The 26,787-nt window shown below is 47.3% G+C and overlaps 1 protein-coding gene across 2 annotated transcripts in view; it reads right to left on the bottom strand.

The window, feature by feature from the left end:
• The window catches only part of RAB31 (RAB31, member RAS oncogene family), a 127,000-nt gene extending 100,885 nt beyond the window's left edge, over positions 1-26,115 (bottom strand). Inside the window, exon 1 of one of the 2 annotated variants that reach the window (XM_049620437.1) lies at positions 25,917-26,115. In XM_049620437.1, the coding sequence (XP_049476394.1) occupies positions 25,917-25,955 (39 nt within the window). In that variant the 5' untranslated portion in view covers positions 25,956-26,115. Of the gene's footprint in view, positions 1-15,823; positions 24,914-25,916 lie in introns of those variants that run through there. The other variant, XM_049620438.1, reaches the window with a different exon arrangement.
• Positions 26,116-26,787: the final 672 nt, after the last annotated feature.

Genomic DNA, 26,787 nt, shown 5'->3' with positions numbered 1-26,787 from the left:
ACGTACAGCATTGGTATGACAGAGCCTAAAGATGTGTCACGACACTATGAGTTGCCTCTGGGTGAGCATTACTAGCCCATCAACAGGATTTTAAAATTTGCATTTGGAAAAGCAAAAATATCTTTACTGTAAAGTTATGCAATCCTTGCGCACTAATGCAAATTAAGTCAAGTTTGTGAGCAAATCAACTTGTGAGGTAGACACTGTCGGCAGAATTTTACAAGTGTCGGATCTGAGTCTCAGAGAGGCTCGACAGCACAACCGAAGGCCACACAAATAGCAAGTGACACAGTCAGGACTCGATCAGGTGGATCTCACTGGAGTCATCTGCTCTTCCACGACCCCATCTTGCTTCTCTCCCCTTCGAGTCCAGAATCTGAGAGAAGAACCAAGTCAAAGTTCCAGTCAAGGCATAAACTCATATTCTTTGAACTCATATCCTGGCAGTGACCTGGTGGGAACATAAAAGGTGCTGATGGAGGAAACTGTCGGGGGTCCGTGATACCCACTCTCTCCTCATCTGTTAGAAACAGAACCCTGAGGTTTAGCTGGGCACTCAGTCACTCTTGCTGGTACAGGCGACCACGGGACTAAGCTCCGGCAAACAGGACAGAAGCAGAGACGATGCGCTGACCCCATAAGCCACCAAACCCACTCTGAACCAGCTACCAGGACTAACAGAGAAGAAAGAAATGATTGCCATCCTGCTTAAGTCACTACACTTTGGAGTCTCTTGCTTCAGCAACATGCCCAGATCCTAATCCCTGCTGCTCATCCAAGAAACTTAAAAACCTGTATATTCCTTTAAATAGGCGAAGAATTATCCTCACAGCTTGTTGAACCTATTCACTTGCCTAGCGCCCCACTTCTTCTGAAGGGGTGCAAGGTAAATGCATCCTGTGGCCTGTGTCTGAATTCTCACAAATTCCAAATCCGAATTTATGAGGTTGCATTGTATACTATGACACTATACCAGTATCACAATCCAATTCTTTAAACCCATATTCTTCCCAATGTCCTTATTTGGAAAATGCCACCCACCCATAGTTAGCTACCGGGCAGGTGGCCACCACGGTTTCCCCAGGCAGGCATGACATCGTTCGAACCAGGGCCTTGCTCACTGCCCTGCCGGGCCACACTTCCTCAGCAGCCGCATCTATTGCACACGAGGAAGGCCCAGGGAGGTTGCCATGGCAGCAAGCATCATTGAAATGCTGGCAAACTGCCAGGACCAAGTTGTTGGTAATCCTGTCTTGTTGGTTAAGCATTCGGACAGACAAGACTCTTTTTATGACCATTCAGTAATAAGAGCTTTTAAAGGAAGCAGAAGGGGGTGGGGTAGCTGTTGGAACCCTCTGACCTATTTAGAGACCCCGGCCTGGATGCCTTGTGCAATGTGGTATTTCAGCCCCTCCGAGCAGAACCGACCGTCATTACTTGAGATTATATAATAGGTATGGGTCCATTTGTTCTAGCCTGCCATTTTCTGCCTTCGTGATCACCTATTACCAATCCGAGATTGATTTGCTGTGACACCTGCTACTATCCCATGACTGGAATAATAAACACAAGCAATGCACGTTGGCCATTACATTTTTGGTGAAGAGCTACAGTAGAGAATGACATATGTCTGCTCATTACGTGGAAGGAACACGTAATTAACAGCATTATTTATCCACCCAACACCAAGCAGTATACAGAAAACAAGTTGTTTCACAGAAGGAAAGCAGAGCGTCCTCCATATATGGGGTTACAGACACTCTGCCCTACCAGCCACTCAGCCTTTCCTACAACCTAAAAAAATATACTTTTATATCTATATTGCATACAAAACCTACTTACATTATATGTGCTATGTATTCGTAGTATATTATTATATAAGGAATTCTGTTGCATTAGGTGTTATCACCTGCTGCAGAAGCATGACCGAGCGAGGCCAGTCTCCAATTGAAACAGGACTCAGCAGCTATGCTGCCATAAAAACTACTACGGAATTAAGCTGACATACGGAACTGTGCTTTCTATGGCATTTGATTGGGATTTTTACGTGCTTGACCTTGTCACAGTAGCAGAATCCATCATCTACGGAAAGTCATAAAACCGAGGGTGTCACCTTGGCACACCATTCAAAACCAATTAACAGAACCTCTGTTAGACACATAAATCCATTGATCCGTTCTTACAACTGGCACAGAAAACATTTAAAAGGCAAATAAGGTAGTAAATTTCGACAGATATTTGAAAGAGCAAGCCAGAGATAGCACAGATTTAAAAACAAAAATAATGAGCCCTTGCCCCATCTCATCCAACAATAATTCAAAACACTGCCACCAAAGCCTTCCTAGCACAAGGCTAAAACTTGGAAATTCACACACAAAAAAGAGTGCTGTGCTTTCAAAATAAATTATTGTGTTCTAACACAGATTATACACAGTTTGAAAGCAAATTAATTATCACCATGGTCTGAAGGCTTTTTAGAAACTGAAAGCATAACCCACTTGGGACTCCCCTTGCCTTTGGCAAATCTGATTATTAACAAACATCTACCGAATTGGCTTTGGATACGTGCTATCATTTTAACACAAACTACAAATATTTACAAAAAAAATTCCCAGGACGAATGCCACTCTTCTGACGTTTTGAGCCATCAAGGAATTTATAAATAAACAAATACGAGCTCACGAACAGGGGGAAATGTCAGCTCTACTGGCCAGCAGATGAACAGGAGGAAAGCAGAAGAGTAGGATGCCCAAGAAGGCCCCTCCACACAGCCTCCAGTGTCACTGAGGGCCACCTACAAGGACGCCCTGGGCCAGCTCTGGTCCTGTACCATCCCCCCGGGAGAAAGGACCCGTGTTAAACGATCAGTAACAGCAGTGGATGGCATGCTTCTAGAGCATAAGTTCTAGGTTGAACATCTAGATACTAGAATAAAAATTAAATGTTTTAATAATGACAATGAAGATATTACTTTCTACATCAAGAGGGTCAAGAATGAGACAAAAAGGGATGCCTGGGTGGCTCAGTCGGTTGGGAGGCCAGCTACAGCTCAGGTCATGATCTCGCGGTCCGTGAGTTCCAGCCCCGCATCGGGCTCTGTGCTGACAGCTCAGAGCCTGGAGCCTGCTTCGGATTCTGTACCTCCCTCTCTCTCTCTCTGCCCCTTCCCTGCTTGCTCTCTGTCTCTCTCTCTCTCTCTCAAAAATAATAAACATTAAAAAAAATTTTTTTTAATTAAAAAAAAAGAATGAGACAAAAAACACTCTTTTTTAAAAGAAGACATCGATTTTGGGAGAATAAAATCACACACAACACATCTGGCACACGCTGCTGAGGCAAAAGAGACAGGCTTGTGATCACTTGGTGAGTCCTTCCCTGCAACGAGGCCCATGGTCATGGTGGTTTGGTCCTAGAGCAAATGGTGGCCACCCCTGGAAGCTTTCATGGCCAAAGCCAAGGACTGCCTCCCAGCGCCCCTTCTGACTTAAGACTCTGTCATCCCCTGGCTGTGTTCACTATTTCTTCTGCATCAGTCACTGAAACCAGCTCTTCAGAGGCCGTGCAGCCTCTAGGCCCTGAGCCGTGTACGTCTTACCTTGCCAGGCCCTTATCCCTACGTGGGCTGGTCGGGACACTGGGGGCTGACTAGAGGCCAAAAGCAGGCTGAAGGGCCATGTGGTCAGGACATGCACAAATGCTTCTTCCATGGGGATGATTCTCTGGACCTCCTGGGTAACTCTTACCCTCTCTCCATCCTCGCCCCACCTCTCCTTTCCTAGCCCCGCTCAGGACAGTCGCTGAATTTGACTTATCCCTCCACACTCGCACAGCTGCCGACCGGGGTTGCTGGTTACACTTCTTTAAGCCCGTGCTCACACTTCCCACCCGGCCCCACAACCTCACCACCCTCTGAAGTTAGGGTTGGAGGCTGAAGTGGTGTCTTTAAGCAGGGAGGAAATTTACCCCAAAAATACTGGCACAGAAACAAAAAGACACAATGAATACGCTGGGCTGGTCAGAGCCGGGTAGAGGGACTGGAGTGAAGAAATAACAAATTAATTAGAGCTAAAAAAAAATAATAAAGGCTGTACGGGGACCTGGGCTAATAACTACGGCATGAACGGCGGAGTATGGTTCATTGAACCCTCCACATGCGAAGGACACGAACACGGGGTGGGGTTAGGGCTATGACTCTGGTTAACTCACGGGGTTTTCAGGAAAGTGGAGAACGCAGCTGGAGAAACTGCTTTTGGTGCCAGCCAAAACCACACCACGATGTCAGCCCGGCAAGGTTAAGTCTGCCAGACACAGTTCCCCATGGCCTGCCTGCAAGGGTCACTGCCGTTCCCAGACAATGCATCCTCCTCCATCCCAGCTCCTCTGCGCCTGGTTCCCGGGCAGATTCCAGGACACGTGCCTCCAACTGGTCGTGCCCATAACTGAGCTGCCGAAGAGGTATCTGGCCTCCCTAGCCTCTATTCAGAAGGCAGGATCTGCTTCCCTCAACACTAAAAGGAATTTCCTAAAGTAAAAGGCCAACGTCTAGCACATTCCTTTCGTCTAATTTTGTGGTTTGTAAAACTCAGACCTGGTCCGGCACTCACCTCCAGAAAACACTCAGTTTAGTTCAAAGGGACAAGCAGCAGGACACCTGGGTGGCTCAGTGGGTTGAGCATCCGACTTCAGCTCTGGTCATGATCTCACACACAGCTTGTGAGTTCCAGTCACATATATGGGGTGAGCATGAGCCCTGCTTCTCTTTCTCTCTCTCTCTCTCTGCCCCTTGCCTACTTGCACCCTCTCTCTCTCAAAAAAAAAAAACAACAACGGGGTGCCTGGGTGGCGCAGTCGGTTAAGCGTCCGACTTCAGCCAGGTCACGATCTCGCGGTCCGTGAGTTCGAGCCCCGCGTCAGGCTCTGGGCTGATGGCTCGGAGCCTGGAGCCTGTTTCCGATTCTGTGTCTCCCTCTCTCTCTGCCCCTCCCCCATTCATGCTCTGTCTCTCTCTGTCCCAAAAATAAATAAAAAACGTTGAAAAAAAAATTTTAAAAAACAACAACAACAACAACAACAACAACAACAAAAAAAAAAACCACTGGGGGTTGGGGGCGAAGCAGCTCTTTGCTTGGACACTTTTCAGGCTGAGAAGCATTCTCTACGTGTGATCTGGAAACTGATCCAACCAAGTCTTCCATCCCATGCTATTTGAGGATTACAGGCGACCAAAGCATGAACGTTGCAGCTAAGATAAGGCCTCTCAGTGCAGACAGCAGTGAGCACGTGTCCTATGTGTGAGATGTCACCATTCACGTGCAGGAATTTCATGTGTGAATGGGAAACTGAATGGGAAAGTGGTGGGTTCCACCTTAGAGCGAAGTAATACACGTCTGAGCTCACAGTGACTCCATTTCCCCACCATTTCACAGAAGAGAGTTCCACGGCAAAAAATAACGGTACTAACTCGGTAGATCTTGAGTAGCCAGAGCCGAAAGAAGAGACCCCGACGCCAATCCGTAACTGCAGCAGGCGTGAGCCTGAGGAATCGCCGTAAAAGAGTGTTTAGGTCAGACCCTTACTGATAAGTCTTTCCACTCTCACACACTTACACTGAAATTGGCTCTCATAAAAGATCCGGCTATTTTGGACTATTCTTCTCAACAAACTTGAACAAGTTTTAAAAAGAATGTTGCAAAAGACCCTCAACGTCTCATTTCAAAACCCAGCGTCTTAATCCCTCTAGGAGGCCAGCATGGGAAAGGCAGAGCAACGACTTCCTGTTAACACCCAAAGGCTGCATGAGGGCCAGGGCCGCTACTAGAAGGTTCCCGGCAGACATCTCCCAGCCCAGAACCATGGTCTTCCTTCTCCTTCCACCAGTGACCAGAAATCTGCCTGTGCAAAATGCTACCCTGAGCTTAAGAAAATAGCTAGTGGGCATGCCCACGCTCCCCCAGCATGGTCACCCAGCTCTGTTTCAACATCTCCCGTAACAAAGAATTCCAAGGTCATCTTCAAAATCCCTTCAGCCATTCTTCAAATGTCACCACTGAAGTCACCTTCATCCAGATAGTCTCCATCCTGCATGGCACGTTAGCCTTGGGAGCAGACACGACAGGCATACGGGCTTCCCCCTCCCTCACTGAGGACGAGCACGCCAATAACCAAACCTGGCAGGGAATCAACCCTGGTCGTTACCATTTTTGAGGCTTCTCCTGAGCTTACACACAACTTACGTACAAAACCCTGACCACACTCCCTGAGGAGATGGGTCACCTCATCCTGCTCCTTTACAGGAGGCGGTCGGCATGGTGGCTTAACAGCAGTCATTGGAGTCCCCGGGCCTGGAGGTAAACATCAGTCCTGCCGTTAACTGACCACAGGGCCCTAAGCAAGTTTTTAATGTCTACGGGCTTCCATTTCAACTGCACGAACACGATGATAAGAGTTGCACCTTACTCGTTTGGGGTAAGATGAACCAGCAGAGTATGCCCAGTGCCCAGCATGGGCAGTTTGATAGATACGATTACAGCTGACCCTTGAACAATGCCAAGCCCCTGCACACAACTTCTGACTCCCCCCAAATCTTAACTAACAGCTTGCTATTGACTAGAAGCCTTACTGATAACATACAGCATGGATTAACCCACATTTTGTATGTTCTGTGTATGACATGCTGTATTTTTACAATACAGTAAAAGAGAAAAGAAAATGTTAAGAAAACATACGGAAAATACAGCTACAGTACTGTACTGTATTTACTGAAAAAAAATCCACACATAAGTGAATGCGTGCAGTCTAAACCCGTGTTGTTCAAGGGTCAGCTGTATTTACTTTCTACAATGGGTTTGAGAGGCCCGAGGTCTTCACCTTGTCTTATCTCTCCCCCCTTCCTCCCCTCCTTCAGTCCCATTAACAGGTGCAGGTACCCTGCTACATAGCAATCCTCTCCTATAAAACAGAACACATTCCTTCCCCTCTTCATTTTTATGTACTCCTCTCTTCTCAGTTAGGGAGAATTAGACACATATCAGCAACATCCACCTATTTTTTGTGTGTGCATAAGTATAAGAAACAGAAATTTGTTTTTAAGTAATTTATATATTTTTAAATTTTTCTTAATGTTTATTTTTGAGAGAGAGAGAGAGAGAGAGAGAGAGACAGAGCATGAGTGGGGGAGGGGCAGAGAGCGAGGGAGACACAGAATCTGAAGCAGGCTCCAGGCTCTGAGCTGTCAGACGCCCAACTGACTGAGCCACCCGGGTGCCCCAGTAATTCATATATTTTTAAAAATAATACCTTCACTTTACCAGCCACTCTTCCCCACCCCCACTCCTAAAAAAAAAAAAAAAAAATGCTTCTCTAGTTGCTTCTTTCTGATTGCTACCACCTCCAACCTCAGAGGCCTAGTTACTTAGCGGAACACCAGGAGACTGTGTTCTGAGGCGCTCTCAGTCTAGGAGGGAGGGTGGGCCAGAGTCTAAAGACTAATGGAGAGGCCAGCTGTGGAAGGTGCCAGAAGGCACATGGATCTGACCAATTGAGCAGCAAACAGAGGCAGGGAGTTGGGAGGCCCACCAGGGTGCACGGTCCCAGGAGTTCTGGCCGCACCCACTTTGGGCTGACTCCTGGAGGTAATGACAGCCCAGGAAGATGGGATGGGACTTGGGGTTCAGTTGGAACTCCAGGCAGAGAGTGGGAGTCAGAATTCTAGGCTAACGAAGTAATCAGAATAAAGGGGTGCCTCTAGAATGGCTATTGATACTGAAGAGTGGGGCAGCTCCGGGCACAGAAAGTGCCATCTTCCTGGAAGCAGCCTATCCCTGGTGTGACTGGCAACAAGCAGTGTGGGACCCGATGGAGTGTGGGGCCATCGTTTCATTCACCAGAGCACGCGCCCTACAGTCTGTACACGACAAACCTCGGAAACCTGGTGCCAAGATGACCGCAGCACTGCTCACTATCTGGGGGACATAAAGAAGCTAGGATCTTGTACCGTCTTAAATGGACCGTGTGACACGTGAAGCTCAATTTATCCCTAACTCTTAGACTCACAATTCCCACTGACACAGCAATTTCTGGACTAGCTCCAATGGAAGCGATCCTGCTCGCACTGAAGTGGAAAAAAATAAAGATTTACAGCATGGAAAATACCCAAGTGCTGTAGATGGTGGAAAGTGCACACCATCACTCCACTTGCCTATTTTTCTACCACCGATCCAAACACTCGAGCCACCACACTTCAGAGCCAGGTCCCACCCCAGCTAAGACTCCGCTCCCAACACCACTCTTTCCATTTAGCTACCCTAAAATTTTCACTCATTGAAGTGTCTTCCAGTAACCACCAAATTAATTCAATATATGCAGTGTTCCAGGTTATTATTCTCAATGAGATGAGCATTGTCATAGATAATCAAAACTCACCATCCACTCAGCACCTAGCAAAACTCTTGCATGTTAATAGTAGCTAAGAGTGTTAAGAGTGGCTCCATAAATATTTGTTGAATGAGCAAATCAATTAACGAGTTCCCGTTTGCAGCCCTGGGTGTTTAAGGCGCCCTATGCTGTTCAGGACCACGAACTGATTCCTTTACACAATTTGTAAGTTTGCCTGAATATGACTGATTCAAAAATCAATGGATTTTTTAATAGAACAATACAGAATGCAGAAATAGACGCATTTACACATGGCGGTTTCATTTACAACACAAACAGTCTATTAGATCAGTAAATAAAGATGAATTACTCAATAAACTCAGACACTTGAAATTAAAAAAAAAAACTTAAATCTCAACCTGTCTCTTTGTACCAAAATAAATTCCGTTTGATCAAAAATTTTTTAATTAAAGCAAAAACGCACTATTAAAGAAGCAGAACAAAATAAAAATATAGGTAACAAATTTTATAATATGAGAGTGTGGAAGGACTTTCTAAGGAAGACATAAAATACCAAAACCACAAAGGAAAAGCCTGACATATTTGACTAAATATTTTTAAATATCTGGTATGGTTTTTAAAATACAGTAAACAGGGGCGCCTGGGTGGCTCAGTCAGTTAAGAGTCCGACTTCAGCTCAGGTCATGGTCTCACAGTTGGTGAGTTCAAGCCCCTTATCGGGCTCCGAGCCTGGGGCCTGCTTTGGATTCTGTGTCTCCCTCTCTCTCTGCCCACCCCCCCAACTCATGCTCTGTCTCTCTCTGTCTCGCAAAAATAAATAAACATTAAAAAAATTAAAAATAAAACAAAATACAGTAAACAAAGTAAAATATAAACCAACAAACTGAGGAAAATAAGTGTAATACAAATGTCAAAGGGTTTGGTTTCTTTTTTTTTTTAATTAAAAAAAAAATTTTAATGCTTATTTATTCTAGAGAGAGAGGGAGAAAAAGCATGCGCATGAGTGGGAGGGGCAGAGAGAGAGGGGAAACAATCTGAAGCAGGCTCCAGGCTCTGAGCTGTCAGCACAGAGCCCCGAACTCACAAGCCTTGAGATCATGATAGAGTAAAAGCCCAACCGACTGAGCCACCCAGGAGCCCCAGGTTTGGTTTCTTAATTTGCAAAGAGTTATCACAAATCAATAAGAAAAACAATCCAAATAAAAATGGGTAAATGATGTGAATAGGAAAAAAAACCAGTCAATAAACTTATGAAAAGATATGCATTATTAAGTAGAAATCAGAACAGGTTATTATTTTTAACTTATAATATTAGCAAAGATAAAAAAAACCTTGATGATATTCAGTGTTAAAAAGGTGTGAAAAGTCATATTCTAAACACTAAAGGGAATGTAAATTGGTACAATATTTTGGAGGTTACTTTTACAGTATCTTTTTAAAGATATAAACTTCATATATCTCTGACTCAACATTCCATTTCAGGTAATTATCCTACAAATACATTTCACACATGTATATTAAAATTTTGATACAAAGACTTTACTGCAAAATATTTGTAAAAACCAAAATGAAACTATCCAAACATCTGTCATTAGGGCATGAATTAAGTAAATCATGATATACTGTTGGAGAGAATTCTATGTAACCCTTAAAATAAATGAGGTAGATCAATACATACCGACAGAAAAGATGGTCAACGTTTATCTCTAGGTGAAAAAGGCAGGAAAATAACATTTGCATATGCATAGACCATATCTAGAAAACTACATAAGAAACATAAGACATTTCCGGAGAAATGTAGTCTTTTCACTTTTCCTTTTGTATCTTTCTGTACCATTTTTATTCTTTACAAGTATGTATTAAGGTTAGTCATTAAAAAGAACTTTAACGAAGAAGGGTCTTAAAAAAGTTTTCTTCATAGGAAGGTTTTCTTCATTAAAAACAGGAACGATATTTTGAAAATTTGCCAGAACTGCTTTCAAACACCCTTGAGCACCTTATTTATCTACAACTAACAATGCTTCCTATTTAATTAATTGATTAAAATGGGCCTCCGTGGGGGCGCCTGGGTAGCTCAATCCGTTAAGCATCTGACTTCGGCCCAGGTCATCATCTCGCAGTTCGTGAGTTCGAGCCTCGAGTCGGGCTCTGTGCTGACAGCTCAGAGTCTGGAGCCTGCTTCGGATTCTGTGTCTCCCTCTCTGCCTCGTCCTCGCTCACTCTCTCCCTCAAAAATGAATAAACATTAAAAAAAAATTTTTTTAAATAGGCTTCCAACCTCTTTCATATCCCAGCAAACACAGAAGATGGTATTAGTTGTCTAGCATTGGACAAATGGGCACAGGTGGCTGCAGCCTGCCCAGCCCCACCTGCCAAGGCCAGCCTCCGAGTCCCTGCACCCCTGTGACCCGATGGCAGTCCCTGCCCACCAACTGGGAGACCCCTGTCCTAGGAGCATAGGAAGTTTTATTAAATACCACTTTAGGATAATTACTTTAAAATAATGCAGATCATTCAGTTAGTATGTTATGATAAAAACAAGCAAAAATACAGTTGACCTTTGAACAACACAGGTTTGAACTGTGCAGGTCCATTCACACACAGATTCTCTTCAGTAAATACACTACAGTACTGTAAATGCATTTTCTCTTCTTTATAATTTTCTTAATAACATTTTCTTTTGTCTAAAGCTAGAGAAACTTTAGTACTATTATTGTAACAATTCAGTATATAATACACACAGAACGTGTTCATCAACTATGTTCTTGGTAAGGCTTTTTGTCAACAGTGGGCTATTGGTAATTCAGTTTCGAGGGAGTCAAAAATTATGCACAAATTTTTGACTGCAGGGGGTCGGCACCCCTAACCTCCACATCGTTCTCGAGCCAACTGTAACATCATGGTGTTAGAAGTCAGGCGAACAGGTTAGTTTTCTTTCTTTCTTTTTTGCTTTTCTTTTTTTTTTTTCTTCTTTCTTGTCTCTTTGACGGCTAATGCCAGGAAGGAGGAACAGGATGGGCTTCTGGAGGACTGGCCCACACTCTGTTTCTGGATCTGCGTGTCTGTATGGGTCTATTCAATTTGTGAGAATCCATTCGTTCACCACATGGAAGATCTGTGCACCTTTTTTGTATGAATATTATACTTCGATATAAAAATTTAAAGAGTATATTATAAACTTGGTCAAGTTAGTAAAAATAATGCAATATTTTTCTACAATATCATATACTAAGTCAAAAGCTATTACTCAGCACTTATGCCTTGCAGATCGCGTAACAGAGAAGGTTAAAGAAAACTTCCAAATTGGAATCCTCTCACGGAAACAATTTAAACTCCCCTAAGCCTTGAGGTTATCAGGATGTCAAATGGTTCACTGTGGAAGAGGTAAAAGAATTTTCTGAATCTGACATGCCAGGCGGGATTGATTCCCTGTCAAAAGGGTTACGTATGCAAGGCGTCAGCATTTTCCAGCGGAGGAAACTGAGCCCCGGAAGTTACGTGATTTGCTACCATCATCGAGTTAGTTAAGTGGCAAAGCCAGGAAAGGTACTCCCGTCTGCCTACCCAGAGGCTTATGCACGCTCAGCAGTGCCGCCTGGCAGGAGGCCGGCACAGCTGTGATGACAGTTGTACTGGCAGACCTAGAAACTTCTAACATCTAACAGGCCCCACCAATCTAGCAGGTTGGCCTTCCTGATCGACTGATCTCTGCAAACTGACATTCCTGACAGAGCGCTTACTATGCATCCAAAGGGAGAGTTAAAGGAATAAAAGGAGCAAAGTTAAACGCTGCTTCCTGGACAGGTGAGCTGGGAAACGCAGAAAAGGTCAGAAAGCCTGGGCTCAGGGCTGCTCCCCACACACAGCCAGCCTCTGGACCCTGAGCAAAGCATTCAACACCCTACGCCTCAGTCTCTCACACCTGCAAATCAGGGACAGGAGGCATACTGCATTCGCAGACCACACACTACAACCACACCAGGTGCTGTTGCGGTGCTGTCGATGTCGCTGTGCGTTAGAGCTGCTGGGGACGCATTAGGACCTCCCTGCCGTCATCAAGATCCTGACACACTGCACTTCGCCTTTTCGTGTTAATACATTCCCGGAAGTGAGAATCAGTCCTCCCAAAACACCTGGCCAGGACCTTGACATGGCGGTCTGCCTCCTTTTCTTCCATGGAAGTACTTCAAACCTGGTTCAATTATTATTAGTGTTTAAACACAATACTTTTAAAAGATATTTTCTAAAGTTTATTTATTTTGAGAGAGAAGAGAGAGAGCATGCACAAGTGGAGAAGGGGCAGAGAGAGAGAGAGAGAGAGGGAGAAAGAGAGAATCCAAGCAGGCTCCACACTGTCAGGACAGAACTGGACGCAGGGCTCAGTCCCATGAGTCATGAGATCATGACCTGAGCTGAGATCAAGAGTCGGTTGCTTAACAGACTGGGCCACCCAGGCGCCCCCAAAATACCTTGTATTTTCTAATAATTCCATTCTATCGAACCAGTGGTGCTCTGCTGTAAAGAAGTAATTTGTGACTAATAACAGCTAAGGTTTGTGGCACAGCAAAGTAGTTAAGCGCACCGAGTTCTGGGGTCACACAAAGCTAGTTCTAATCCATGGAGCCTCACTTATTAGCAGAGAGTGTTTGTTCATGTTACTAACCCCTGAGCTTTCGTCTCCTCATCAGCAAGGTGGGGATAGTAATGCAACTCACCCTTACAAGTCCCAAAATACCATAATGTATATAGAGCACTTACTCAGTGGGGGAGACTAAAGATGGCCACAGATTCTTGCCATTACTCCCATTAAGAGGTAGAGTGCAAATCTCCTCCCTTTGCTTCTAGGCGGGCCTTAGTGACTTGCTCCATCAATTACATGTGGCAGAAATGACATTCTGGAATCGGTGAGGCTAGGTCACAAGAAGCTTCCGCCCAAAGCTCATGAACACTCCCTCTGGACACAGCCAGCCCCCATGTGACACGGCTGCCTACCCTGAGACTCTAGGTTATGAAGAAGCCCAAGGTAACTGCATGGAGAGGCCACATGGAAGGAGACACTTGGTTAGCCCCAGCTAGTCCAGCCATCCCAGCCCAGGCACCAGACACGTGACTGACCCAGCAGATGGCTCCAGCCCTGGCCAGCATCCGACTGAAACAGCAAGGAAACCCCAGGCAAGAGCTGCCCTCTGAGCCCAGTCAAACCACAGAACTGTGAAAAAATAACGCACTGTTCTTTTAAGCTACAAAGTGTGGGGTAGTTTGTTATACGGCAACGGATAACTGAGACACTCAGATGGTGTGTGGCACATGAGTTACACTCAGTACGTGGCAACTGTTGGGATTACGGAGATACTCATACACCAGACTTAGGCTCAACCGTACAGCAACATCCTTCTTAATCGAAGGCATTCTGAAGTACTTTCTTGATTGGGGACGAATGGACTGTGTTTTGGTTTCAGCTCCAGGACTGTGTACCAATCTTGCTCAACTATTACTGACCCTGCAAGGATTAGAGCAGGGCAATTATAAATTCTTGTAGTGCCTATAAGGAGGAAGCCAAGCACGTACGAAGACGCAGGCAGAGTGTAGCTACCCTGCTCAAAAGCGAGGACGAGGATGTGCACATGTGGTTAGCTGTGACACAACAGTGGTGATTCACAAGCCACAAGTGCAGGGCTGACGGAAGTGAAATGTCCAATAACGCAATTCACATTACCAGCAGCAACATACTCAAATCAGTAAATCATACAATCAAAAGGTTAGCAACCATATTTTAAAAATATGTCTATTTTTATTGCACATTAGGTTACATTACTAAGATTAAGTCATGAGGTGGCAATCTACAAATAATACAATTCATCTTTTTAAATAAGTATCTTTCTTCTGAAAACGTATAGACTGTATTTATTACTAGTTCCTTTTAAACCGAATTATTCTGGAAGGTCTTTATTTTATTTTATCTTATTTTTAATTTTTTTATTAACATTCATTTAGTTTTTGAGAGTCGGAGAGAGACAGAGCACAGGCAGGGGAGGTGCAGAGAGAGGGAGACACAGAATCGGAAGCAGGCTCCAGGCTCTGAGCTGTCAGCACAGAGCCCGATGCGGGACTCGAACCCACGAACCGTGAGATCATGACCCGAGCCGAGGCCGGTCGCTGAACTGACTGAGCCACCCAGGCACCCCTATTTTTTTTTTGGAAGATCTTTAAATGACTGAGTTCATGACTCCCATGTCTATATAAATAATGCTTTTATGAGAAGAACGTTCTTTAAAAAGCCTAATGCATTCTTTGCTTTATTTAGCCACATACCCTCTGAGGCTTCAACAGAATCCAGGTATCCCTGGGAAGGTCCAGGATTATCAAGGCTCTCCATGGCCTGCGTCACATCAAAAAAAGGAGCAAGACAGTTGAGGCCTTACTCCCCTAGGAATAGCACCCTAGGCCAGCATTGGGCACAGCTCAACACACACACCTCCACGTCGCAACAGGCATGCCCAGGGACCCTGATTCCTGGAAATACAGCCTCCTTTTCCACAGTCCTGCCAACATACTTCATGAAGGACAACAGCTTCCATTAGCCCACAGCCAACCTCAGCGGTCAGAGTAGTTTTTCTCAGGCCCTTTGAAGACTCCATAGGCTTTTTTAAGGGGAAAAGCAATCCCATGGATCCTAAGGTAAACGTTAACGACGGAGTAAATACATGCAAATAATAAACGTACACACAAACTGCTTATGCTATTCTGAAACCACAAAATAAAGGTAAACATATTAATTAAATACAAATTAAACTCCAAAGCCAACAACATGCAGATGAGTATCCATCTCCTGCGATGGATAATGCTGCTCTGTTTAACGGAAACAGCTCAGGGCTGGGGAGCACCCTGAGGTCAGCGTGCTGTGATGGCGTAATTCTCTCCTACTCCACACATAATCTGTCAGCAAAGGGTTCGCTTCTACCTTCAAACAGCCCACGCGGGACCCCGTGCACCGCTGAGGCTGCCACGCCCTGGTAGAAATCACCACGATCTGGTCTTCTGCCAGTTCCCTGCCTGCGGACCACCCTCCACGCAGCAGCTGCGACCATCCACATAAAAGGGAGGTCAGACCTTGGTTACTGCTCTGCCCAAGACCTTCAACAGCACCCCCTGCCCACCAGAGGCCCAGGAAATGCCACAGTTCCCAACCTGCCCACCAGACATCATGGGCTCAGGCCCCAAACCGGCTTCTGCTTCCTTCCCAGTGATCACTGTGCTGCGGCCCCACTGGGCCACCCGCCGGCACACAAACTCACCAGGCATGCCCCTCCCACCCCAGCCCTGGGGTCCCCTCTGCCAGCTCAGGAATACTGCCTCTGTGTCTTTACTCAAGGGCCATCCTGAAGCCCCTACTCAACCACCCCCTAACCAACACTCCCAGTGCGCCCACCTGGCTTCTCTCCATAGCACCTATCACCATCTGCCGTACTAGGTATTTACAAGCAGTAGCCACTCCTGCTGGATGTCCGCTCCACAAGGTCAGGACCGTGGGTCTGATTTGTTACCTGCTGTATGCCCAAGCCCTTGAACAGTGCCTGGAAAATATCTGTCACCTGTGTTGCAGGGTCACTTGGTCTTCACATGGCCTCACGCATTATCTCTGTACTCTGCCTCCGTTCTTATCTCATTAGCCAGCTTTTATGGGCACCGAAGCTGTGACACAGTTTTGTCACTCGGTGATCACCCTGAAGATCCACGATGTACTTTTATCTATTTTTTAAAGAACAGCATTGAAATGAACAGGCACAGAAAACTACAGACCCCACGGGACAGAATGACAGACCCGCTACTTTCCGAAACCCCATCTTGAGAAACCCTAGATTCGGGAATGGTGGGGAAGGCAGAGTTGTTGCGGCTGAAGTGGTCACCATGAGGCCAAATAATGACGCGCACAGATAAGAGCACAGCGTGACCTGAGAAGCCACTCGAGTGTCTGTCCTGTTGATGACAGAGCTGGCATGCCACAGCTTACAGGCACAACCTTCACGTTTCAAGGACCTCTCACAGTCTGACCCACATTACTTTCTGGTTTTATTATCAATTTGTCAGTTATTTCCAGTAACAACCAAAAGGATCTCTACCCGTCAAACATCTCCTTGGCCCTGCAAGAAGTTTTTATAGGTTTTAAATTAATTACACAAGCAATGCGTGCTCATTAAATAAACCAATGAAGAGAAAGAAGTTATTTATAAGTGCAAATTAGTCCCTGCCCCACGGGGATAACCACTTGACAAATGAGTCTCTTTAGAACCTTTTCCTGTCAGTGGATGTGTATGGTAAACATCGCCTCTCCCACTCACTCCCCAACACTTCCCTCCTCTGCGCTGGGCCAACGTGGCTCAGCAGCGGGCACCCACATGCCCTCCCTGGCCTCTCCCAAACTCCTTGGCCCTTCCTTGGAAACATCAGGCAACGAAGCATCATGTGACATCCCGCAGGGTCGCCTGGGGTTGTTTCCCATGTGCGCCCTATCACACCAAGTACATTGCTGGAGCGTAAACCTCAAGGACATCGTCCCCTCCTCTCTGGGAAACCGTGCTATGTGCCTACAGCCTCCCAGCCATGCAGCAAGCTCCATTCATCTCTCAAGGCACACGACTCTCAGTTAAACCCTCATTTACTATGAAAAATAAGCCCACTGCCCCAAACAAAGGAGGGTCGTGGAGACTCAGAGCACAGTGAAGGGAGGCTTTAATCAACATTCTTGGAAGAGCGGGTGTCTGATGGACAGGCACACTCGGGGCAGTTACAGCAGGCAATTTACCTCCTAGTGTGCAAGTCCCTCCCCTGATTCCTCACTGGCTGAGTACTACAGACATTACAGCCTTACCCGGAAGTCGCCTATGCCCATGTAAGGCAAAAAGCAGTCTGATGGGAACAACTGTACATTCCTTGAGGTGCCACAGGCTTCAGTTCTTTGGGGCATGCTCATTGCGAAACACATGAAAAACAAGCCCACGGAATGGAGAAGGGAAGAAGAACCAGGAAGTGAAGGATCTAAGGGTTTGGGACTCCACTGGGCGGAGGTGGGGGGAGTCGTACCTATTTCCAATAGGTTTTAAACCTATTGTTAACTAGACAGCACAGCTTTTATTTGGTATTTCTGAAAATGAATCATCTCACTTCTCACATTTACTTTGTACAGATCCCTGTTTGCCAGCATTACTCTCCAAAGGGTAAAGCTGGCCGGGTTTTCTGGTCTACCCTGGCAGCAGAAGGGAAGGTCACCGGGATCGGCTCAGCACACACTCCCCACTCAGCAGTGGGGGAGCAAGTGAAGAGCAGGCTAGAAACATTCCCTCTGTGAGCTAAGCCCTAGATGCCTCTTTCAAGAAGGACAGTCTGATGATTCATCGATGAGAAGTGGGAGAATAAGAAAACAAATTAAAACGATGGGAGAAAATGATCCTGCAGGGCAGGAAAGAACAGAGACAACGGAAAAACACAGAGCAGGACGGTGAACTTGATGTCGACCATAAAATTATAAGTGGTCATCTGAACATAACACCAGAGACAAGGAAAGAACAGGAGTTGCAAGATGGGGAACAGGAGGTGAAGGAGGGCAGGTAGGACGATTTCCTCATACCCACAGGATTTCCAGCTAATGACAGGAAACAAGACTGTGGCAAGTTTGTACAAGTATATGTCATTATAAAGAAATGAAGCTCAAGGCGTCATCCTGGATCCCTCATCTTTGTGATCACAAATGAAAATTTATCACTTCACTAATCAATCACTGTCCCACCTCATAATTAGATTCAAAATTTAATTAAGATGAGCATGTGTTACTTTATAATGAAGAAAACAGCTCTTCAGAAGATTATTATGGAAAAGGTTAGAAAATTTTTCACTTCTGCAATGAGAGGTAAGGCCATGAAATATGTAGGATTGATGCTATGCTTTTTTTTTTCTTAAAGAAAAAAGACTTTTTAAAAATCATTATTAGAGACAGAGAAAGCACGAGCAGGAGAGAGAGGGGGGGAAAGGAGGAAAGAGTCTCAGGCAGCCTCCATGCTCAGCATGGAGCCCAATGCAGGGCTTGATCCCAGGACCCTGGGATCATGACCTGAGCTGAAATCAAGAACTGGGCACTCAACGGACTGAGGTATCCAGGCACCCCCCAAAAAGACTTTCTTAATTAAGCTTGCCATAAATCTAAATACCCTGGCTAATAGTCTGACCAGAAAAAAACAAAAAACAAAACTTGCCCTTTGCCATCAGAGGGCAAGTGGGCAAGTTCTAAGTGATACTCTTCATGCACAGGTGTGTGCGTGGGTGTCTCTCTCCCCCGCCCATCTCCCCCCACCTTCCCTACTCTTGTCTTTCTTTCTCTGTCCCTGAACCAGCTCTCCCTCTCTCTCCCTCCCTTTCAGGGAAATCTTTGATAGAGGCACCTTTTAGGACTAGGCATTCTATCTGCAGATCCCAGTTAGAATACTGACTCCGTGAGAGAAGAAAGGAAGTGATACTGGATAATACAGGTATCTTTTTCTTCTAGAAAAGCAAATACTGTTGATAAAAAGGGATCCAGCTCTCTGCTACCCTGTTCAAAGCAGAGAAAATAGGAGGGAACCGATTTCCCCTGTATTCTGTTGGCTCTCCAACAGGGCTCATTCAAATTCTGGTAATCCAGCTCTTCCACGAGCCTCCCAGGGAACTGAAAGCCGCCTAGGCTACCTTCTGGGTTAAATCCTGAGCGAGCAGAAGTTTCATGACCTCCAGAGAAGTCAGAGCAGGTCTGAGGTATTCGAAGCAAGGAAATAGATCAGAAAAAGATTCGTCGAAACAGAAGATTCCACAGTGAGAAACCCATTCAGTGACCCCGATGTTCAGTCCCTCTTTTCATTTCCTTATTTCAACTGACAAAGAGTTAGACATCAAGAGAGACAACTCTGGTTCCTCAGGACCTACTCAACTCTCAGCAGCTCAGTGGTCACACCATGCGACTCAAGTCACAAAACCGAAGTCAAACCCCAGGTAAAGCAGGAGCCCCATCTGGTCTCTGACAGAGACAGAGCATCCTCACCACCACCCTACCGACCTGCCCCTCCCCTCCTGGAGCTCCTGTGCCCCTCCCCCAGCTCTGGGCCACATCTGCTTTTCCATATAACACTTACCACCTTCTAACCAGCCAGAGAATCTGTCTTCCCACCTTTCTGCTAAAACGTAAGCTCCATAAGGTCAAAGCCCTTTGTTTTGCTCAGACATACCACTGCCTGGCACTTGTAGAAGCTAAGAGATAATTTGTTGAATGAGTGCCATAAAGGTAAGTGGGAAAGAAAACTGTAATATACACGGGCACATAAAAAATAAGACCATTCAACATCAAGTATGTTGTCTGCTCACCAACACGCATAACCCAGAAGAAGCAACGAGGTGGCAACTAGAAAAATTGAGACCTTGGGACTTTCTACAAGGTAAGTGGCCTGGATTCGTGGCAGAAAAAAAGGAGGGGAACTGTTTTAGATGAGGGACATGACAAGCAAATGTAGTACATGGTCTCCGTGGATTTCTTAAACAGCTATCAAGGTCATTTGGGGACAACTGGAAACTCTGAGTATGAACTACATACACGATACCATTATATCTGTGTTCAGTTCTGGGCATTACAGTTGTGAAGGAGAACGTCCTTTCTTCTAAAAGATACATAATTATATAGGAGTCAAGTGTCATAATGTCTGCAATTTACTTTCAGAGGGTCCAGGGAAAAAATACATTAGAGAGAGAAAGAGATAAAAAGCAAGAGATTGACAAGATGTCATTCCCACTGAATCTATGGGAGAGACTTACAGGCATTCGTTGCTCTGCTCTTTCAAATGTTTTGTGAGTGTGAGACGTTTCAAAATAAAAGAAGGGAAAGAGTGAGTTAAAAATAAAAGACCCCATTCTAGGGAGGTAGTGGGGTCAACAGGACGGTGGTCAGCCCAGGAGTGGAAGGGCTGTGCTCCCTGCCTCCCTCACTTTCCAGTCACCTCAGCCCTCCAGAAAACACCATGAGAACCAGAGTCCCACCTGCTCTCCCCAAGGCCTGAAGTCCACACCCACTTTCCATTCTTGTCAAAGCCCTGTGTGTTCTCTGAGGCACTCTTCAAATCCTTCCTTCTTGAAGATACCTTCCCTGATTCCTCCTTTCCCAGCCCCCCTGTATTCAATTTAACTTCCTTGTCTCCCGCCGTACCACGTGACAGGATCCCACTCATCGCCATGGCCACGAATGTTAGTTCCTGTGCACGTGCCTGTCTTCCCTGCCCGACCAGGAACCTCTCCATCACCAGCAGGGACCAGAACCCCGTCTTCCCTGTCTTCTGTCTCCAGCAGAGTTAGCCCAGCAGGCAGTCAAAACAGACATGGTGCAAAAACTTTCTACCCCTCACCTGTCCTCACGTCTAATAAGATGGATGGCGGTCAGTATGTATCATAATCTTACTCTATTCCTTCTGCTGTGCTTGGCTCTGTGGTAAGTGCCGTCACAGGAATACAAGTGATGTCATTTAGGTCACTGCTTTTGGGTCCACATCCCAGGAAAGGTAGAGGGCTTCAAAGACAAGGCTCATGGCTGTCCTACCTACCTGCAGCCACCCACAGCAGCTCCTGGCATGAAAGAAACACTGGATAGATGGTGAGCGGTTGAACGAATGAATGCCTATTCCATTTTCAAGCACGTATTGGAAATTGTAAAAATAAAGATAAATCAAAGTGTAGTATCTGCAGAGACAGGCAAGCCCTAAAAGTAATCTAACTTGTTGGACACAATTAAATGTGAAGACCTTTTGTAACTCACGAGCTCAAAATCTTTTTATGCCCTAACATCTTAGAAAGTAAAGTTTTATATTTTCCAATGGCAATGGCCTTGGAGCAGTCCCGAGGGATACGACAGACACATTCATGAGAACAGTGACACTGGGCCAGGGGAAAGGGTGGGGGCCACATGCCTCACAAGGGATGGGGAGGGACCACAAGAAGTTTGAAAGTGCCTGCAAGTGACTCTGACGCATATCCCAGGGAGCACTGAGCTCAGAAGGCTGAGAGAGAGATGTAGCCATTGTTGACCCTGAAGAAAAAAGGAACAAAGAGACCCTGGCGGAATACATCAATCCTGGCGGATGCTCGGTGTTACATACGTTGGGCGCTCCCAGAAGACATTCCACTATGTCATTCATATTTATTTTCAACCCAGTACCACGCTTTCCACAAAGGGTTCAATTTAATACAGGAATCAGGTTTGGTAAGAAACAGATTAGATTTCTAGCCTCTCTACATCCTCCCCCACCAACCCCCCACACCCCAAGAAATGGGGTTTCTGGGAAAAAATGAAAATGAGTTATGTTAGAATCTCTTGGAAAGCAATTCGGACGAGTGCCTGGCCCAATCCTCCCCGTCCTACGCATTCCATCCTTCCACGAAGACCCAACCAGATGCACCTAGTCTTATGAATGCTTTCGGTGACGGAGTGCTCACTATCACTCAAAGTAGCCCATTTGAGGGTCCACAGCTCTGACTGATCTGCTTATCTGTCCCACCCTTGGGTCCTAGAGCCTCTGGGAATCACACAGTCCCCTCACGGGAAGGCCCTGCACACAGCTGAGGTCTCTGCTGCCCAGACGCCACACCAATCCCAGGTGTTTGCTCTGTGATGAACCATCACCCAGATCCTAGCAGAAAGATGAGCACCAAGCTCCTTACCAGAAGCAGGGACACCCTCAGCTGTGTTTTAACCATGCCACTCAAGCTGTTGAGGAAGTGGCAGAAACCTCTAAACTGTCGTCAAGACAACCAAAGCCCAAATATAAATCTCTTTGGGATTCCATCCGGAAGCAGTTTTTAAGCATACACACCCAGAGGAAATAATAGAAGAAAAGGAAGATCCTCTCCGCCCCCTCCTCCTCCTCCTCTTCTCCCTTCTCTCCCTCTCTCTCCCCCTCCCCTTGCTTTCTGCCACGTGGTGATGTGTGTTAAAAATGCACACTGGGAAGCTTTCCACCTTTGGGGTTGGAACAGCTGCTGCCTCGATATTGTTTTTGTTAGTTTTTTTTTTTTTTAACATACTTCGCTCTTTTTAAGGGCATTGTTTTCAAGCTACATGTTTCATAATACTAATTCAGATTACAAAGTGGGATGATTGGCACTTTATTGACAAGAACGGGACCCACGGGTCCTGGGTGTCTAATAAGGACCCCTTTTCACCATGTGCCCCTGGCAAGCACACCATCCTGTGTGGCTAGCTTCCACGGCACCCTGGTTTATCCCAGGAAAGGGCATTCACAAAGGCTTAGGATAAACACGAGAAAAGCCACCCATGACAGCAACGAGAGCCAAGAATTTATAACAGGTAGCCTAAATAAACCCAATGCTCTTGAGTCCTTGGTTTGAATGCACAAAGCATTCAGGGAATGCTCCCCAGACTGCTGTTGACTCCATTTGGGAGCACTGACCAAAAGAAGCAAGACAGACATGCTGAACTTCATGGTCGTGAAAGGCACAGGTACAGGCAGAGAAGACCTGTCATCTGGCTTATTCCACCTGTTGCGAATGACCCTCCCGCTGGGAAACTCCAACCCCGAAGAGGCTGCAGACCACAGCTAAGAGGGATAAAAGTCTGCACTGCCCACACTTTGTACCTTAAATGGGAAGTGCATCCTCGAATAGCCACGGAACACTCAAGGCCGATGGCCGGGCACAAAAAGACTAGCCCCTCAGCCTCCCCAGTGAGACAGCCAGACTTCAGTTAGGAGCTCTGCATTCTCCATCACCTTCTCAAGGGGGCACAAAAGAAAGTGACATGACAGAGGGCATGGCTTCTAAAGTCTCAGTCCGACTGAGACTTCAGGAAGATGTCGTGGCTGAAAAACAGGAAGCTGAGTGCTAGCCATGTGTAAGACTGCCTCTAGAAAAGAGACCTCCCGACAAAGAGAACCCAAAAGAGCCCAAAGCTCCTGCTAAAATTTTGAGGACTTTTGGACTTGTTCTTGATTCCTTCTTTTAGTCACCGACCTGCAAGGTTCTCTCTCAAATTAAGAGAGTGAACCCAAGGTGGTTAAAATGGCTTTGAACTCACCCAAATGCTATCTCACCCAGAGAACCCCCCTATAGGAATGAGCAGCTAAGAATACAGCCTATCACATACATCTTAGCCAGGACAGGCCCAGGCAAACCACAGGACCTAACAGATTTCACTCAGTGTGGGGGATAATGTCACTGGCCCTCTGACCTAAACAAGACTAAAACCTAGAGCCACTCTCACAAAAAAGAAGGCCGCCGGGGTGCCTGGGTGGCTTAGTCGGTTAAGCGTCCAACTTGGGCTCAGGTCATGATCTCACAGTTCTCGTGGGTTCGAGCCCCGCATCGGGCTCTGTGCTGACAGCCTGGAGCCTGCTTCCGATTCTGGTCTCCCTCTCTCTCTGCCCCTCCCCCACTTGTGCTCTGTCTGTCTCTGTCTCTCAAAAATAAATGTAAAAATATAAATTAATTAATTAATTAATTAAAGAAGGCCGCTGACATGGTGTTACGGGAATGATGCTTCAGAGCTTCCATCCGCCCAGAAAAACCTTCTTGCTCTGCTCTGGCAGGGCTGTGTCCTCCCAAGCCAAACTCCTACCAACAGAGCCACTGCAAAGAACCAGGGTGAGGCACTGTCTCCAGGAAGCCAACTAAAAGGATATGTTTCATTCGCAGAGATAAAAGAAAAGAAGTAAAGGGACTTCCTCCAGCTCTCTCACACACCAGGCTTACTAATTGTCACCCTGGAATCACAGGTTAGCAGGACATGGTACCCTGTATCTTAGCAGATCATCTGGTATAGTCCTCTGCCTTAAAAGGGAAGATGTTATGACGTCCATTTTATAGATGAGGCGACTGAAGTACTTGCCCAGAATTGCACGGCCAGTGATCCATTTCCTTGTAGAAGGATACAGAGACTCATCCCTGAACAGTGAAAATAATTCCTGTGATGAGTAGCACTTGTGCCTCCTAAGTAGATGACAAAGGAGAAAGCGTGGGGCGGGGGGACTTGGGGGGAGCCAAAACATCTCCTACTTCATTTACTCCCGAGGCCAATCCTGGCACACACAATACACATCAAAGTTGCTCTTGATTCCTTGGGACACATGAGGCTGGAATGACCCCTCGCAAGGCAAACACGAGATTCCCGGAATTTATGTCGAAACCATGTTGGAGAGCCCCGCAGAGGGTAAAACCCACACTGCAACACAAATAAAGGTCAGCAGAGGAAGACCGGGGCAGGATCCTTTTCCAGATCCCAGCTGGGGCTGAGCAAGGCAGGAGGGCAGGAACACTGGGTAGTTTGTGCCCAGGGTGACAGAGAAGGGAGGGCCTTTGCCAGGTCCCCTGGAATCCTAGGTGAACCGGACAATCTGGTGTAAATGACAGTGATGGAAGACAGTCGAGAACGTTGTCCAGCCAGAAGTGCCAAAGGAGCCTAGATGGAGCCTAGACACCTGGCTGGTCTGGTACAATTCAGTCCTAACCTGGGACCATTTCCTCAGTATAGGCTTCCCGTACATCCAGGACATCCGTCTCCCATCTCGACAGACCAGTGAGCATTTCTTCTAAATAACGACGGGTCTACCCCTCTGCTGTTCTTTTTGTAGGAAATGGTTTTCTTGGGAGACCAGACTTGCCAGGGGCAGTACCCCAGGCATCGATGCCGAAGGCTGCTGAAAACATGGCTTAAAACCACCTCTTTCAAAAGAAGAAATTCTGGAATTTGGTGTGGGCACCCGAAAGGAAATGACCCTGACTATTATCTGAGCTCTCTGCCGCGGGTCTTCCAGGGCCTGCCCTGTGTCACCCGGCAGGTCTGCCCAGAGCAAAGGGCTTGGGTATTTCTGTCTTTGTTTCTGGCTTCTTCCACATTTCCTCAGACTCCTCAGAAAGACCCACTCGGGGAGGGGAAGCGGTGATAGGGGAGAACTTTCTCATCCTGCACAGAAGTTTTCGGGCGCAGTGCTCTCCAGCACTTTTCACCTTCCAGCCGGGGCATCCCCTCGCATTTTCTCGCGTCTGGCTGGGTTTTCTCTCCCAAACCCCCCCGCCCTCCCCCTCCCCCTCCCGCTCCCCCCAAAAAGTGAATAAACCAATTGCCCCCGAGACGCAAAAAGGATCTGGAGCCTTGGCTGAGTAACTTAAAGTTTCCGCCGGAAGGAAATTATCAAAGGCGAAGGAGAAAGCCCTCGGAGGCCGGAGGGACCGCGGCGGCGGCGAGGAGCGGCGGCCGCTCTGCGTGTCCCAGCGGAGGGTCCCGCGGCGCGGCGCGGCCCGGCCCGGCCCGAGCACGGCGGGACCCCAGCGGCTCCCGGGCGACGGGCCGGCCGCGGTGAACGAGCGCGAAGCTCGGGGGCAGGCTCGGACCCGACCCCCGCAGGGCTGGGAAAAGAGGGCGCAGTGGACTGGGGGCGCAGGGGCCGGGGGAGGGGGGGGGGCGCACGGACGTGGGTGTCCCCGGCGGAGGGCGGCGCAGGACTCACCCCGAGAAGACACACTTTGAGCTCCCGTATCGCCATCATGTGCTCGGGGCCGGACCGGGCAGGGGCTCAGCATCCTCCGGGGCCGGGGCCGCGCCGCGCCCGCGCCCAGCCTGCGTCCTCCAGTCTCCGCCTTTCGCTCGCGGCAGCCCGCGGGCGGGACCGCCGCCGCTGCTATTTCTGGGCCGCCGGCCCCGCCGCGGTCGGTCACGTGGCCGCCGGCCGGCTCCTCCCGGGACTTCGGGTCTAACCTCGGCGGCCCCCAGCTCCCAGGAACGCCCCCAGACGGCGTCAGCCACCAGGGGGCCGCCCCCGGGACCTGCGGAGTCCTGGGCGGAGTGCCTCCCCGGTCAGACCTGCTCAGCAGCCGGACCCCGCTCTGCACAGCCCCTCCGCCGTCTGCCCCTCCAGCCTCGCCCGGCTGCAGTGCCCCGTGGGGTGGAAGGAGGACGGGGTCCGCCGTGGGGAGACCCCACGGCTGGCTGCGTCCCTGAGGATTTCATTCCTCATCTCGAAGTGGATGCTGCCAGCCGACGTCCTTTATATGGGAACACTTCGAAATCGGCCTGCAGTCCCGTCGTTAACTGACACTCTAGGATCCCAGCAGAAATGAAGCCCCAGAACAGTTAACTTTGCAACCCACCTGCTCCTGCAGTTCTTCATGCCGGGGCTTCAACGTACTCCCATGCACTTCTTAACTGTCAGCCCTGAGTTCATTTTTCTATATGTAGTTGAAAATGGTTCCCGAAGCAATGATCTCTTCCTCCCTCCAAAACAGATGTGTCCCTGTCTGAAAAAGGAAACATGCATTGCAGAGAGGAAGCTGCCTTGCTCAGTATAGAAAATGCCTGGGCAGACACCCAAGCCTCAGAAG

This window comes from Panthera uncia (assembly GCF_023721935.1).
Source record: "Panthera uncia isolate 11264 chromosome D3 unlocalized genomic scaffold, Puncia_PCG_1.0 HiC_scaffold_8, whole genome shotgun sequence".
Taxonomy (NCBI): domain Eukaryota; kingdom Metazoa; phylum Chordata; class Mammalia; order Carnivora; family Felidae; genus Panthera; species Panthera uncia.
Note: the sequence above shows the minus strand (reverse complement) of the source record. Positions and strands in the feature narration are given on the sequence as shown.